General features: G+C 45.8%; 2 protein-coding genes across 3 annotated transcripts in view; one reads left to right on the forward strand and one right to left on the reverse strand.

Moving 5' to 3' along the window:
• The window catches only part of ARF6 (ARF GTPase 6), a 202436-nt gene that overhangs the window by 112773 nt on the left and 73226 nt on the right, over positions 1 to 16437 (forward strand). The gene's annotated exons all lie outside the window — the stretch shown is intronic.
• NEMF (nuclear export mediator factor) overlaps positions 1014 to 16437 on the reverse strand; it is a 37107-nt gene continuing 21683 nt past the window's right edge. Inside the window, exons 20-33 of one of the 2 annotated variants that reach the window (XM_075926147.1) lie at positions 15471 to 15528; positions 15269 to 15327; positions 13848 to 13968; positions 13415 to 13694; positions 9961 to 10003; positions 9819 to 9868; positions 7171 to 7318; positions 6723 to 6800; positions 6437 to 6634; positions 5799 to 5831; positions 3661 to 3767; positions 3505 to 3548; positions 3333 to 3412; positions 1014 to 1491 (exon numbers count right to left, since the gene is read on the reverse strand). In XM_075926147.1, the coding sequence (XP_075782262.1) occupies positions 1414 to 1491; positions 3333 to 3412; positions 3505 to 3548; positions 3661 to 3767; positions 5799 to 5831; positions 6437 to 6634; positions 6723 to 6800; positions 7171 to 7318; positions 9819 to 9868; positions 9961 to 10003; positions 13415 to 13694; positions 13848 to 13968; positions 15269 to 15327; positions 15471 to 15528 (1377 nt within the window). In that variant the 3' untranslated portion in view covers positions 1014 to 1413. Of the gene's footprint in view, positions 1492 to 3332; positions 3413 to 3504; positions 3549 to 3660; positions 3768 to 5798; positions 5832 to 6436; positions 6635 to 6722; positions 6801 to 7170; positions 7319 to 9818; positions 9869 to 9960; positions 10004 to 13414; positions 13698 to 13847; positions 13969 to 15268; positions 15328 to 15470; positions 15529 to 16437 lie in introns of both variants that reach the window. The other variant, XM_075926146.1, reaches the window with a different exon arrangement.

The raw sequence follows: 16437 nt of genomic DNA on the forward strand, positions 1-16437 counted from the left end.
CTTCGGCCTTGTTTGTGTTCAGTGTCTCCTAGGAATCAGCAGCCACAGAATACCCCTGATGCAGAAAAGGGCTGAGAAACTAATAAAGGGCTTGTGATTTAAATACTGGAACAAAGCAATGGCAACACTCCACTTACTGTTTCATAATACTAAACTGTGTAAACATGTTCAGGATATGCTAATGCTACAGTCTGAAGCAAGGCTGGGCAAAATATGACCCTCAGCCAGCTCCCTGCCTGCCCTTGTTCAGCACTCAGACGTGGCTCCCCAGCTGGCTTTTCTGCCTCTGAACACTGCAAGCCCAGAGAAGGGAGACAGGCTTCTGATGCTGCCCTTGACCCCCGTAGCTTCCATTGGCCAGTTTGACTCCTAGCAGGTGCCTCTGAGACAGCCCCAGGGCTCAATGTTCAGATCTGTAAAGATGGCCACTGTAGCTACTGAGAGCACGTACAGAGCTGTGGCAGGCAGGGACCCTGGCAAAGAGCCACCACACCCCAACCTCCTCCCTTAATCTAGAGGGTGGCACTTACCAAATTCTTGAAGAGCCCCTCCCATCAAAAAACTATTACCCAGCCCTAGGCTAAAGCCATCTAACAGTTGTTGGGGGGGAGGAGGTAACTTTAGCAGTATTCTTATTGTTCGTCAATACATTTATATTCTCTCCTTGGAGGTGAATAACATTGGTGCATTTTCTTAGCATGGTGGGTTTTTTAAGCAACAGCTCATCTATTTCACTGTGGCCTTTGCTCACAGGTATAGTACAGGTCAGTCCAAATACAAAATCTACACACTATAGGCAAGGCATACTATCCCGCATTGTCACCAACTTCTGGTGCTCCCATGCCAGTAAGTGACTACAGCTGACAACTAGGACTTTTCTTATGATAGCTTACAAAATATGATAAGTGGGAGCAGATTAATACAGTCAATATCCTGACTGGAAAACAGGTTCCAAACAGGGTAGGATGTTAAATCCCTTCCTTTGCCAAAGGAAAGTAGAAACAACAAGCAGCCAAGTTTGCTACAGCATTTGATAGAGCATGGATTTGTACAGAAACATCTAGGAAAGGAAAAAATTACATTTGAAATAAGAGATTGGACTGGGGTTGTGCCAGTCCTTACAACATTAGAAAGAGGATCAGTACAAAATCAGTCTTGCCTTTCACACCTAAGGCCAGTAGTACTTTACTTTTGCACATTAGATGAATCACATGCAATTTAACGTCCATGCAAGAAGACCCAGGCAAGGGTCAGATGCAGCAAACAGTCCATCTTTGCCTCTTAAAATCTGTCCAATTATAGCTGTTTTACTTTACTAGCAAAATTGGAAGGTCCAGATGGTAGGTTTGTCACTGTCCTCTTCTGAAGCAGCACTGACAGTTCAAACACTTATTTGTGATCTATGAGCAACACTCACTTCTTTTTCATGTTCAGGAGATTAGGTGCCGATACTTTCACTTTACCAGGAATATTTCTTGATAAATCAGTGTCCTATAAAACAAAATAAAGGATCCAAATCAGGCAACGTGGAAGTGTTCAACAATCACTCCTTCCAGGCCTCCCATGTCCTCTCTGAATACCAGCAGTGAAGTAGTAATGCTGTTTGATTCAGTGATAACCGCTTTATATTACAGCAGGTCTCTGCTTGTGTCTCCAAAGTAAGTGGACCTGTGACCCTTCAGTAAATGACTGATGAAAATGCAGTGTGCACAGAGCTTTTCCTTTCCCATTTTTAATTATTAAAAAAAAACATTAACACTGCACCTCCCACCCATTCTATGGAATACAATGGGTCATCAGAACTTTTTTTTTTTTTTTTTTACATACTTACACCGACCCACCACTCCAGCTGTATCTGAACATATCTAGTTTGTTCAGAGGCATTCAATACAAACAGGTGCCAATAGGGAGTCATCACATGGGTGCATCTCTAATAAGGTTTCACCACCACTGGTTGGAGGCCAGATTATTCAACATTTTTAGAAGTGAACCAGCAGTAAATAAAATCACGGAAAATGTGCAGAATGGTAGACGAAGAGGACAGGGCAGTTAGATGGGTTGGTAAATTTAACACAGTGAAAAGTGAGGTCACACATGTAAGCATAAATAGTGCAGGCCGTGCACACAGAATAGGAGGCTGCTGAGTCTGTCAGAAAAGGAACAATGCAATCCCGGGCAGCATGAGCAGGAAGGGCATGGGTATAATACTGAGAACACCGTGTACAGTTCTGATCTCATTTTAAAAAGGATGTGGAAATATTGAAGACAGGTTAGAGGAGCACCTAAAAATTATCTATGGGCTGGAGCAAGTGCCATACAGTGAGACTATGCTCAATCTGTGCAGATCATCAAAAAGAAGGTTGAGAGGTGCCTGGATTACAGGTGTATATACCTTCAGACACAGAAAATACCAGCTCCTAAAGCGTTCTTGAATCTAGCAGGCTGTGTCTACACTGGGCCACTTATTCTGGAAAAGCAGCCACTTTTCAGGAATAACTTGCCAGCTGTCTACACTGGCCGCTTGCTTTTCTGGAAAAGCAATGACGATCTACTGTAAAATTGTAAGTGTTTTTCCGGAAAAACTATGCTGCTCCCGTTCGGGCAAAAGTCCTTTTCTGGAAAAACTGTTCCGGAAAAGGGCCAGTGTAGACAGCACAGTAGTCTTTTCTGCAAAAAAGCCCCGATTGGGGCTTTTTTCCGGAAAAGCGCGTCTACATTGACCACGGACGCTTTTCCAGAAAAAGTGCTTTTCCGGAAAAGCATACTGCCAATGTAGACGTGCTTTTTCCGAAAATACTTATAACAGAAAACTGTTCCGTTTTAAGCATTTCCAGAAAAGGGTGCCAGTGTAGACGTAGCCGCAGAGAAAGGCAGAAAAAGAACCAATGGCTGCAAATCTGACCAATTCAAAACGGCACAAAATTCTGACAGTGATTAACTATTGGAAAGGAAGAGATGGATTCTCCCGCTCTTGCTGACTTCAAATCAAGACTGGATGCCTTTCCAGAAGGTAAACTTAGTCAAATACAAGTTACTGGGCAGGTAACTGAGGAAATCCTGTTGGCATGTGACGAGGGTGTAGGACTGATGATTTAATGTTCTGTTCTGGCCTTAAAAAAATCTGTCGATTGTCTATGCCTTTATGGAGAGACAGGTCTGTGTGAGAGATCTATTACTGGTCCAACTTCCGTTGGAGAGAGAGACTAGCTTTCCAGAGCTCCTCTCACATCTGGGAAACGTACTCAAAGTAACAGCTAAATACAGGGTTGATGAGAGATAGTTTGGCATGAGCAGTAATGCAGTTTGAACATTGCGAGGGGATGGCTCTTTACCTTTACACTGCGAAATAAATCTTTTTCTCTTGCAGTAGCTTCCTTGGAATGCATGAAATTATGCAAAGCAGTCTTGGCAGCTGTAAAAAGTACAGGAGAGAAGATTTTAAATGGCATGTGTCATCTTAAAAAGCCGTTGGATTGAAAAGGACTAGTATGCAGTGTCCAGTACCTTTTCCTTTCTTCTGCGTGCCTGGAGTGAGCTTCACTTTGTATCTTTCAAAAGAAAAGATGACACGGTTTACACAGGTATTAAGTAACTAAGTCAAAGGGCTGCCAGTGTATCAAATTAGTTCATTACTTTTTCAGATAAATAGCTGCAACTTACTTGTAGTTTGCCATGGTAGTGTAAGGCGCACATATTGGTATAGCAAAGAGGAGTATATCTTCCAAGTGAGGCTGGCCTGTCAAAGAATTCAGCAGTGTCTCCCCTTCCTAGAATAACAAAGACAATCTCTGCTGTGAAACTAGAAAATATTCAAACAAGCAACATTTAAAGCAATAAAAATAAACCCACCTATCACTATTGAGATGTTTGAATTTGATCCATCTCATTCACAGACCGTGTGCAGAGAAGTCATAATCCCCATGTGTCTGTCATACTATAATCTGCTGTCACTATTACTGAAATATAGCCAATTTATCAGGATTGATGGGCTATGGGAGAAGTCCTCATTTTAAAAAAATCTCAGGCTACGTTTACATTGCGCATTCTTGTGCAAAAAGATATGCAAATGAGCCACGGCAATGAATATCACCATATCTCATTTGCATACCTAATGAGCCACCATTTTGCACACCCAATGAGCCACCATTTTGCACAAGGGGCTTTGTTTACACTGCTGCTTCTTGCACAACAAACCCCTCTTGCGCAAGAGCCATTCTGCCTGAAAAAAAGCGGCAGAACGTCTCTTGCACAAAAGCCCCTTGCACAAAATGGTGGCTCATTAGGTATGCAAATGAGGCTCCACAATATTACTCACCACGTCTCATTTGCATATCTTCTTGCGCAATGCAGACGTAGTCTCAAGGTACACGGTTAAATGTATTTTACCTGTAAATGAGAAGGGGGCTTTCCAAGTTTGGTTTATATTTTGGCACACTCAAGACTCATTAGTACAGAAAGAAAATGCATATTCTTCCTCTTTGATAAACCCATTTCTTCAAATTCTCTGAGGGTACATCTACACAGCACTAACGTTATTCCTAGATAACACAGTCCGCGTCTACACTACAAGCAGTGATTTCGACATAATGTCAAAATAATGTTAAGCGGGAGGGCTACTTACTCGGATTCCTATAACCCTCATTTTGTGAGGGGTAAGGGAAGTTGGAGGAAGAGTGCTCTTTCTCGGACTTCCTGCTGTGTAGATAGCGCCAAAAGCCAAAATAAGCTATTTTGACTTGACCTACGTCAGTTGCATAGCTTAAATTGCATAGTTTATTTCATCTTTAGTCCTGCTGTGCAGACGTACCCTAAGTGTCAGATACATCTACTGAAAGCTTTTGAGCAAATCTATCCTTTGTACATTCAATGTAAAATGCCTTTTTAAAGAGTCCAGTAAACAATTTTGTAATTAAATTGGAACTTTTAGTCTAAAGAAATATTTTCATCACAGTTAGACTTTATTTAATGTGTCAGCCTATTATACCTATGAGATCATCTACTATTCTAAAGCCTTGATGGAGTTAAACAGGTGAAGACAAAGGGCAAACAACTTAATGGGTTTGTAAAATCCGTATTATTTCAGCCAAGTTTTATTGGAATTTGGGTATTTATTGCTTTAATACTATGCACTAATACAACAGAGGATATGTCTACATTTGCCCCCTAGTTCGAACGAGGGAGGCAAATGAAGGCGATCGAAGTTGCTAATGAAACACAGGGTTTAAATATCCCACGCTTGATTAACATAGTCACAGCCCAGTCGCCATTTTGGAAACTGACTAGCCCAATTTAACTTGCCATGTATAGACGCGGTACTCTGAGGAAAAAAAACCCTTATCTCGAATTAACTGGTACTCCTCATTGCGTAGACGTACCCTGAGAGATTAGGAAGGTCACAATTCAGCTCTCTACTAGAAAAACTAACAGATCTGAACCCTTATGATAAAGGTACAATTATACCTGGATTGTCAGTTCAGGTCCCGAATGTGATTGAAAATGCCAGGTTATAATGCAATGATGATTAGTCTGAACTCATGGGGACTGTACGAAAGTCACAATCAATAAACCACAGCTGTCATTACACAAGTGCCTACTACCCTTCTGGCAGGCCAAGTTTGTCACCTTTGTAACATGCCCAAGCTCCACCAAATTAGGAATTGTAAGTTTCACTGACACGCCTCGAACCGGGTTAGCACATAGGATCTTGGAGTCCAAGCCACTGGCAGTACTGAGCAGAGAGACTATTAAGCATTTTTAGTCTAGCACTTTATTAGCAGCACAAAGGGAATAAAATTTACCTCATTTTCCTGCTGATCTTGATCCTGTTCCTCCTACAACACACATGTAAATAAAAGGAAACACTAAGACTTGTAGAACATCAGAATTCTCCATATTCACAGTGCACAGAAAGTCACCTGCAGGTACAGTCTCCTCAAAGTCCATGCAACTCCATTTTAAGGGGGAGCTAAGTGAAGTATGTTTGGTGCTGCACTTTTATACAGGGTTTTTCTCTCCATCCCCAAACTTCCTTGGCACGTGCAAAAGTGGAAACAGATTGGAGTGAAAATATTGAAACTCAGCTGCCAATCTTGAAAGCCCTTTATTGGTTTTGAACTGTATGAGTGATACAGTACGACATTATCCTCCACACAGCTCGCAGCCACACACTGTAGCCTCTCAGGCTTTGTTTTGGCAGATCTACGCTCCAGGGAAGGCCAGGGAGCACCTTCCTGATTTCTTGCGATTATTAATTACTCCTGACATAATCCACACGGTTCTAAGAAAAGTGGCAGCTACACAAATACAGCAGAATGATCAGCTCTGCAAGCACCACACAGACTCAGTTTAATAGTTTTATTATAATCAAGTAATGAGTTAACACCTAAGCAGCAAGATGCTGCAACATGTGGGTAACGAAATGTCCTGCAGTATTTACCTTCTCCTCCTGCTGATCTTCCAGGGCTATGTCCTGTAACTCCTGCGTTAGTATTTCTCCTGGGGGTGTTTCTTCTTTACGACCTGCATCAACCGGATGGCCACGCTTCGGTTTCTGGGCTTGTTTCTTTACTGATTCTTCTTTCAGTTTTCCTTTTTTGCCTTTCTTAACTTTTTCTTCTTTGTTTGACCCTGCAGACTAGATTTCACACACAAAAATGATTTAGACCTGCACTCAGGCACAGAACAAACAATAGGAAGGAAAAGCCAGAGTTATGTTGGCTTACACCCAATAGTTTCATTATGAGCTCTCGATCTTCTTCATCCTGGTCCTTGTATTTCTCTTTCATTTTTTTCATTTTGCTCTGCAAATAAGAAGAGTGGGGGGTTAATAGTTCAGCAAATAAGAAAACGGAATCTCTGCACAATGTCTCTGTGGCGCTCAACCCTCAACTGGCACGTGGACTCCCTCTAGTCTTTGTCATTAAGCACTATATTAACCCAACAGAACATCATTTCTAGTCTCAGAAATACAAAGGGCTGCATACGGATCAATCCGCAATTGCTCTCAAACACAGAGCTATTCGACTGAGTCTAGATCTGTCAGATGCCTGTAGATGTTTGAATATGCAAATTGGAATAATGGACAAATGCAAATAAAGACATTTCATATATTTAAAGAGGAGCCTTTTCACTGGATAAGTCTAGTCAATTCTCCAGCTTTGTCCCGTCTACCTTCTGTCCTCGTTTCACGGGCTGAGGGGCTGACACGCTCTTGTTTGAAACAGGAGAAGATGGGAGCTGTGCGCTCATCTCTATTTCTTTTCCTTCAGGTGGTTCTAAATCCTCGGTCTCATTTTGCTGCTTCTTTTTCTTCATTTCTCTAAGAAAAATAATAATTGAGATCTGCCCCCTTCCAAGATCATTGGCATTTCATGCCACAGAATCTTGTGTTAACACAGCACCTGACTCCACAAGAGAACATCTCTACAAGCTCTATAGCAGACTAACTAAGAACTAGAACACAGGAAAGTCAGTCACAGCTATAAGAAAAAATTCAAAATTTAAACATAGAAGCCAATTACAAAATAATTCAACATCACATGAGAAATTGCTCATTTGCCACGACCAGTCCCGGAAAATACACACAAGGGCTCCTGGGTCTGTGTTCCCATGGGAGGCCAAGGCAGAAGCTCCCCAAGCGTAAAGTTCTTGGCTTTCCCCTCCTCTGACCACGGAACATGGGCAGCCCGGCTGCTTCTGCCACTGTCTTTCATTTCCATCAAAATAAGTAATGTCCAAAAACCCACAAAAGGTTTGAAGGTTTGAGGGGAGACCCAACTCTCTCCAGAAACCAGCATTTACCAGTAAGCCACTCTCTGCTCCAAAGGGTACAGTTGTGATTAACTACAGAACTGGGTCCGGTTCTCTGCCTGAAGGTCTGATTAGCACAACTACGCAAACCTATAAGCACCAGCAACAGTAGATCCAGGTACCTAATGTCCAGCTCTCTCCACAACCTCACAATTCAGTTACCCGAATGTGCCTCCCTTCGCTTTAGACCAGACTCCACGAGCACGTCTGCCTGCTTCAGCTCAATCCAGTATTGGCCCATGGACAGGCTGTTCCCAAAGCAAGTTGCATGCACTGTACATGGGTAAACACGCTCTCCAAGGGGTCCTCATGTCTCAGGGAAAGGAGTGCCAGGCCCAGCCTGAGTGGCTATGGCAGCCTTCACCACCAAGTTCTTACAGGGACTGCGGGATGATCACGTGGTACCTATCCCCTCTGATACAGCCACGGTAGAATCAAGTCACTTCTCCATCATTAGCCAGGCCAGAATAGAGTGGCAGGACCTGGTTCCGATACATGGGACTCTCAGCCCAAACAATCCAACAGAAGGAAACACGAGGCTGATTAATATTTCTTGATGTCTTCTCAGTATAATTTATTGCTTCTACACAACAAGGTCAGGTAGCCTGGAATCTCCAACAATCGCTTGGGACAAAGATGGCTGCATGTGGGGAATCAAGCAATAACTCCCCCAACGCAGATCTCATCTGGTGCTTTGGAGAGGTCACAGCCTTATCAAAGAGGAGTCACTATAGAAAGCTGAGGCACTAAAAATAATCAAAGTCTTGAGACATGCAGGAACACCCATAAACTCAGGTCCAGAACGCATCAGTCACTCCAAAGAACATTTCTGAAATCAAGCTGCAATTCTCCAAGCCAACTTCACATCAGACTTACAGGAAACACTGGAGAAAGCCAGAAGAGTTGTTTGTTGCTCAGTCTATGATCCTGATGTTTGTGGTGATTTCTCCAGCAGATATAGCTCCGCTCTGCTCTGGGGATACAGTGTATCATAATCATGCCTGTCCCTGAAGGACACGGTTAAGCAACATTTGGGGTGATCCCCTGGAATGTTTGACTGATTCTCTGGATCTTTGAAAGGGGAAGAGGAAAAGATGGAGGTAGAAAACCCCCAAAGCATTTTCACCAGCACAAAAGCTAAGAACAAAGAGAACTGCAGCACCCCGGCCCACAGCTCCTACTGTATCAAATGTGCGATCAGTACACATGGACATGATCACCAGCAGAAGCAGAGTCATGTTTATTGTTAAAGACAGGAATGAAAAGCACAGAGAGGCTGACACACCAAAGCGGTTCTGCTGGGTGAGTACGTGGCTGAAGACTAAAGGTTCGTGATTCAAGCTGTGGCTCTGGCAAGCGTGACCCGAGGGAAAGGAAGGGCGCCTAGAAGACATGGTCAGATTAGCTGATGTCAACGTGGGTCAGGCAGCCACCTAGCTGGAAATGGGGAAGTTCTTCAAGCAACTGCATCCAGAAAGGAAATTGGTGCCCCTCTGACTCCACCTCTACGGCGGGCAAGAGAGGCCGCTGGGCTTCCATCTCTGAGCGGGGCTTCAGTTCTTGCCTTGTTTACACAGAGAAGTGCGGGACCGTCACCACTGCATCTCGGGGGGGTGGCATTCGTGGGACAGAAACCTGAAGTAGATTCTGAGCCCTCCCAGACTCATCTACACAGTGCGGACCCTTACCATGCCGAACCAGGCCCTTCAAGTAACCTGGCGTCCCATTCAAATCAAACTCTTCCATCGAATACAAAGCGGTTCCTTCGCGTTCGCAAAAACAACGACAAGTCCTGCGGCATTTTAAGGACGAACACGTTTACTTTGGCCTAAGGTTCCGTGGGCTGGAGCCCACGCCGTCAGATCCATATGCACAGTGGCTGTTCTATCCATAGTGCTAGCGTCACGTAGCAAGAAACTCAGAGAAGGCAGGGGAGGAGTTACGAAATGACAGCTCTCATACATGGGGATATTTAGACCTTTCCTTCCCTAAGAGGAGAAGACTCTTACCTTCTCTCCTTGGCTGACAAGTGTCTTCGGCCATGTGACTTACTGTCACTCTATAAAAGGAAACAAAGTTACATTTCGTTATTTCCACTCGTGCAAATCACGTGCTGTGCTATTTGTTTGAAGGTGTCATCAGGGAGCTTACCAGGTGAGACGCTTCCTCTTTTGCAACCATTTTCTGCTGGGACCTGTGAAGAGATTGAAAGGTGCGTTAGGGAAAGAGCAGTCTGATCACACAGTCCTGACGTAGCAGTAGCGGCCACCACTGGACAAACTCATTCAGAGTGGTCTAACTGGCAGCACGTGTAGGAAAGATCACTTCCTTTTCCAACTAGGTCTCAGACCATGCTGCAGCTGTGCAGCTTCCGCACACTGCACCCTCTACTGTGGGTAACCAAGTCCCTTGGGTTAGTAACCAGACATCTCATCCAGCATTGACTCCAGATCTCTTCCGTTTGTGTTTCCAAGGGCCTAACGAGACTGAGGGCGACTGAAAGCCTCAGCTTCGAACAATGACGGAAGTGCCAGAGAATGTGAATCAAGCTCTCAGTGACCTTCCCCGGGCAAGCCCGTAGCACGCACAGACATAAACACCCTCCGCACACGAAACATTCCTTTTACAGCTGTGGTGCCTATTCGATCCAGACTGAATACACTGGAAGCTGGAAGCTGATGTCTGACGAAGATGTGCAGCAGCCTTCCCCCCTCTCCTCTAAGTGCCCCTATGTCTAGAGCCATAGAGTCCTAGGGCTGGAAGAGACCTCAGGAGTCGAGTCCAGCCCCCAGCCCAAGGCAGGACCAACCCAACTCAATCATCCCAGGCAGAGCTTTGCTAAGGTGGGACTTAAACACCTCCAGGGATGGAGATTCCACCCCTGCCCTAGAGAACCCATCCCAGTGCTTCCCCACCCTCCTAGGGAAATCGTTTTTCCTAATATCCAACCTAGACCTCCCCCACTGCAACTTGAGACCATTGCTCCTTGTTCTGCCATCTGTCACTACTGAGAACAGCCTCTCTCCATCCTCCTTGGAACCCCCCTTCAGGAAGTTGAAGGCTGCTCTCAAATCCCCCCTCGCTCTTCTCTTCTGCAGACTAATGAAGTCTAGATTAGTCTTCTCTACTCTTTTTACTCCCAGGATCACTTTTTGAATTTAAGGGCAGCTCAGCCTCTACCCTACCCCTTACATGAGGCCTCTCCCCTCCCCCAAAGCCCCACCCATTCCACTACTTGCTTCCGAACTTCCACGTGGCAGGAGCAGGGGATTGAGGTGCAATCTCTGGGAGGCAGTTTGCCCCAGCCTGGAGCCCCCTCCTGCAGCCAAACTCCCTCCCAGTGTTTGCACTGCTCACTCCTGCACCCCAACAGTCAGGGTGCAGGAGAGGGCTCCAGGATGGAACAGGGTGCTGGGTGCAGGGGGGTGCAGGCGGTGGACATGACTGGGTGCAGGCTCAGGCTGGTACAAGGTGTCAGGGTGCAGGCTGTGGCCGGCTCCCGACTGGCAGTGCAGCGGAGCTCAGGCAAATCTGTCTCTGCCTGTCTGGCCCCATGCCACTCCTAGAAACGGCTGGCTGGCTGAGCACAAGCATGTCTCTGAGTACGGTCTGGGGGTGGAGGGAGGGTCTTCCTTGCTGCACTGCTGCCCATGCCCACAAGTGACACCCCATTGGCCGGATCCTGACCAATGAGAGCTACCTGGACAATGCTAGGAGTGTGGGCAGCACAGAGCTTCCTCACCCCCATGCTTCCCTGGGGCTGCAGAGACACCTGCACTCAGCCAGCTGGAGGCAGCGTGGGGCCAGGCAGGCAGAGACAGTCCAAGGGCCCCAATCACCTGGCAGAGGCTTCAGGTCTTACCAGGTGATCGCGATCGGCGGGCTGGCGACCACTGGTCAAGGGCAGGAGCAGCTGACTCATGCCCATTCGTGTCTTGCCCGGCGCTGCTAAGCAGTGCCTGTCTGAGGACAGCAGGGTGGGCGGCAGAAAGATTAGCCACTGCCACTAACGGGCGATCACCAGCTCCTCTCAGGAGACATTTTCAGTCACTCCCATCGAACAAGAACAGAACGGCCTGAGGTTTCCCGTTCCCTAGGCCGGGGGACAACACCGAGCAGAAGGCGGCAGGCAGCCCCGAAAAGGAAAATCTGTACATTTCTGTGTGCTCGACACGCCCCTCGCAGCCAACACACCCGGCTGTTTGCGAGTGTCCTGTGCGGCGCTCTCAGACGCACCCTAGGGACCGGTGGGCTATCTGAGTTAGTGTAAGGGGGGCAGGACTAGTTGAAAGACACACTCTGAGAGCGATGACCAAGGGGTCACTGTCAGAATGGGAGGGTGTATCTAGTGAGGTCCTGACGGGGTCAGTCCTGGGGGCGATCCCATTCACTATCTTCGTTAACGACCTGAGTAACGAAGAGGGAGTATTAGGGATGTAAAGTGTTGAGTGGTTAACCAGTTACCTGCTAAGCATCCCTCTTATCGGGTGACGCTTCTGGGTAACTGGTTAACCAGTGGCCCAGCCTGGCCAGGCCCATCATGCTGCGCCATGGGCAGGGGCACTCCAGCCCAGCCAGGCCAGCCCCACCGCAGGCGGGGGCTGCCCCAAGGCGAAGTGGTTCAGGCTAACATTTAACCAGTTACATATTTTAAACGACAACTAACACCCCTGGCGAGAACGCTCATGGCACTGCAGATAGGAGGCGTTGCAAGCACTTTGGAGAACAAGCCCGGAATTCAAAATGACCTCAGCAAATTGAAGACCGGGGCTGAATTCAATAAGCTGAAATCCAAGCAAGGTAAGTGCAGCACAGAATTAAGAGCAGCGTTACACCTGAACCACAGGCGATGACTGTCCCACTTCACGTCCAGTTCTGGACACCGCACTGGAGGGGAGATGTGAACAAACTGGAGAGGCTCTAGAGAGCAACCAAAGCAGTAAAAGGTTTAGGAAACGTGACCTACGAGTTAAAAAAACTGGGCAGGTTTAGTCTGGAGAAAAGATGCCCGAGGAGGGGCCTGATGCTTCTCCACGTATGTTAAGGGCTGTGGCCAGTTGCTCTCCGTGTTCACTGAAGGCAGGAGAGACGGTAACAGGATCTGCAGCAAGGGAGATGTAGATTCAATAGTCAGAACAACTTTCTAAGGGTGGTTAAGCTCTGGGACAGGCTCCCAAGGGAGCTCAGGGAATCCCCATCGTTGAGATTTTTAAGAACCAGCTGGGCAAGTGCCTGCCAGAATGGTCAAGGTTTACTTGGGCCTCGGGGAAGGGGCTGGACTGACGTTTCTATTACTCTGTAACAGCATTGGCTATGGTCACAATGCCACACACGGCCCGGCCAGAGGCTGAAGTGGCTGCTAGAGTCAGGAGGAGGGGGGCTAGGATAACCCCAAATGAAGACCTGCATAACTGTGTCAAGACCATCCAGGAGAGGTGGGGCCGCACTGCCGACCAGGGATCCAGCCGTTTTACTCGTTATTCGGGCAGCCTGCACCTTTGAACACTCAGTGCTCATTGCAATCCCTCATCACCAACATCGCTAAGACACCAACGTTCTTAGAGCGGGCCCTGCGGCTGGAAGACGCAGCGGTTCTTTTTGTTACCTGTGTGGCTGAAGATGTGACAGGTCGATTGCAGTGTCGGGATAATTTATCTCCTCCTCCTTCATGTCACTCGTCAGCTCCTGATCTTCAGCCTCTTCTTCAGATTCCACATCGTCATCCTCAGAGCTTTCCTCTTCTGCTGGCGGCTTGTTTATTCCGTCTTTGGCTAGGTGAGCAGCGTCCTCCTCGAGGTAAGCGTCAGGCCTGATTTCAGCGCCATCTGCCATCTCTTCAGGCAGTGTCTTCTCGTCATCGGTGCTGCTATCCTCTCCTTCCGGGGCTTCTTATAAATGAGTGAGGGGAAAAGACTTTTCAATGTAAAAAACACTAGACTGAATTATTACTGTGTGCAGGGAGCTGAATGCACATCACAGTGTATTCGTAAGAGTTCCCGGTGGGCCCGCAGAAACATGTATTAGATGCTGCATAATACCTAGTAGCTCCACTTCTTCTGACACCAGTTCATTGGTACTGCTGGTCACAGACTCCATGTCTTCTTCCTGCATTTTGACCTTTCGCTCGTCTCGGTGTCTCCACACACAAGATTCTTCCACCTAAATGAGAGAAGCGGCTCCTTTTTATTGAGCAAAAGGGTTTCAAAGGAAACTGACTTATACTGAACCCAATGAGAAACTACAGCGAATCAACACCTGGAACTTCAAATCCGTCTGCTGATTCTTAGGAGCCCAACAACATTCATCATGGGCTCCAGTCAGCTACTGTCATAGTCAACTGAAAGCATCTCATTGATTTCAATGAGAACTGGATCAGGCCAAGAGATTGAAAGCTACTGTATTAATGCAAGCTCTTAAGCCAGGTCTACACTGGCGGAGAAAATCGATGTAAAATACACAATTCCAGTTATGACAATTGCGTAGCTGGAGTCAACGTACCTTACATCGATTTTCTGGGGCAGCCCCACAACAGGAGGTCGACCGGAGAAATGCTCCCATCGATTTCCCTTATTCCTCATAACTGCAAGGAGTACTGTGGGCGACGGGGGCACCCTCAGCATTCGATTTAGCGGGTCTTTTCTAGACCTGCTAAATTGAATGCGGGAAGATCAATCGCCGCAGCATCGAAGCAGTGAAGATAAGCCCTTAGCATCCTTTGTCTTGACATTGATTTCCTGTTTTTTTCCCCGCAGGCCAATCTCAATCCTCATTCCTCTTCATGTCCCTTGATCTCATGTACACATTTGCTGAAACTGACTTCCTTGGTGATTAATATCAGACCTTTACAACCCTTTACATGCAATAACTGACTTGCCTACTTAGTCTTCTTTTCTTTATTAAATCTCCTCCGTTTTTTAGCTTCTTTACCAGTGGAGAGGAAAGGGGGGAGAAGTGTCAATTCTCAAAAGCTAATTTTGAAAGCATGTCTCTAGAAGATGATGGCTAGTGGGAGCTCTGCAGCCTGCACACCAAAGCGGGAGCTTCACAAACTCCTGCTAAAACTTTAAGCAATTGTTATTGAAAAAAATATCTGGAGGCGCTGTGCTCACAGGGTTAGTTTGTTGTAAATAATTTTAAAAGGTTCAAACCAGGAACCCCTCTCTGGCAGGGGGCGGGGGAAGAGGAGGAGAGGGCAGGGGAAATATTTAAAGATGGCAGCTTCTTTGAAAAGCTTGGCCCATTGTATCCCAGTTTGTTTCTTCAGTTTGCTGTTTGAGTTGCATGCCCACCCTAGATTAAACTAGATTAAAAGGTTTCTCCTCCTTCAGAGCAAACAGAGGGCACTGATCTACTGGAAAGGAAACATGCTAACGGGAACGGAGGGTTGTTGTGAAAGATTGCAGTTTTATGTTTATGTAAGAAAAAAGGAGACAAATGTAACCAACGAATGGGACAGTACCTTAAATAAGAAGCTAAACCCCATCATAAGATATGAAGGTGGAAGAAAGTTTTTTTTCCCTGGGGGGGAAAAAGGAAAACATAAGGTGGTTTAAATATATAAACATTTTTGCCAGCTGTTTGCAGTGACTCTTGTCACTGTAGTAGGTACAGAGTTTTCAGACAATTGTGATTTACAAATTGATGGGTCTCTAAGTTCTCACCTCTTATCATGAAGCTTCCTGTAGTCAGATATTCTCCAGTCGGTGCTGTTTTAGACACCTAAAAGAGTATCAAATATCACATATTTAACAAAGTACCATAGAAAACTGTGCCTCACTGGGTAGAGCAGTAATACAAATCAGCTTTTAAGCTAATGGCATTTCTGATGTCTAAGGACAGCTTTGTAACTTCACAAAAGTGAAAAATTGTATAGGGAGGACTTGTTGAGGAACAACCTTCCATCACCTGAAGACTTTGAATCACCACTAGATGTCTTTCTAAAAGATCTCAGAGAGGTAGCCGTGCTAGTCTGTAACTTGAAACAATGAGCTGTTCTCTGGCACCTTAGAGACTAACAAAAATATATAGTATCATGAGCTTTCACGGGCAAAACCCACTTCATCAGATGAGCTGGAGTTGAAACAACAGAAACCAAAATAATATGTAACAAGAAAAAATCCTGTCAATCATAGGACTGGTGCTAATGAAGCTAATTAAATGGGCTGGAAGTGTCCCATTCTTAGCTTTTGGTGTAAACATGCAGATGTTAAAGGCCGGGGAGACTGGCTTTATCACATTAAGTGGATATCACATTATATAAAGCCAGTCTCCCCTGCCTTTAACATCTGCATTTTACATCAAAAGCTAAGAATGGGACACTTCCAGCCCATTTAATTAGCCTCATTAGCATCAGACCTACAATTGACAGGTACTTTTTTTCCTGTTATATATTATTTTGGTTTCCTTTCATTCCACTCCAGCTCATCTGAGGAAGTGGGTTTTGCCCACAAAAGCTCATGATTCTATATATTTTTGTTAGTTCTAAGATGCCACAAGACTACTCGTTATTTCTAAAAGATGTTCTAGTTCAACCATAAGTTACTGGGCTTGATGTTGAACTGGATAACATCTTGTAGCCTGCGTTATACGGGGGATCAGACTGGAGCTGTTCCCTCTGGCCTTAAAAAA

Source organism: Pelodiscus sinensis, chromosome 4, assembly GCF_049634645.1.
Source record: "Pelodiscus sinensis isolate JC-2024 chromosome 4, ASM4963464v1, whole genome shotgun sequence".
Classification (NCBI taxonomy): domain Eukaryota; kingdom Metazoa; phylum Chordata; order Testudines; family Trionychidae; genus Pelodiscus; species Pelodiscus sinensis.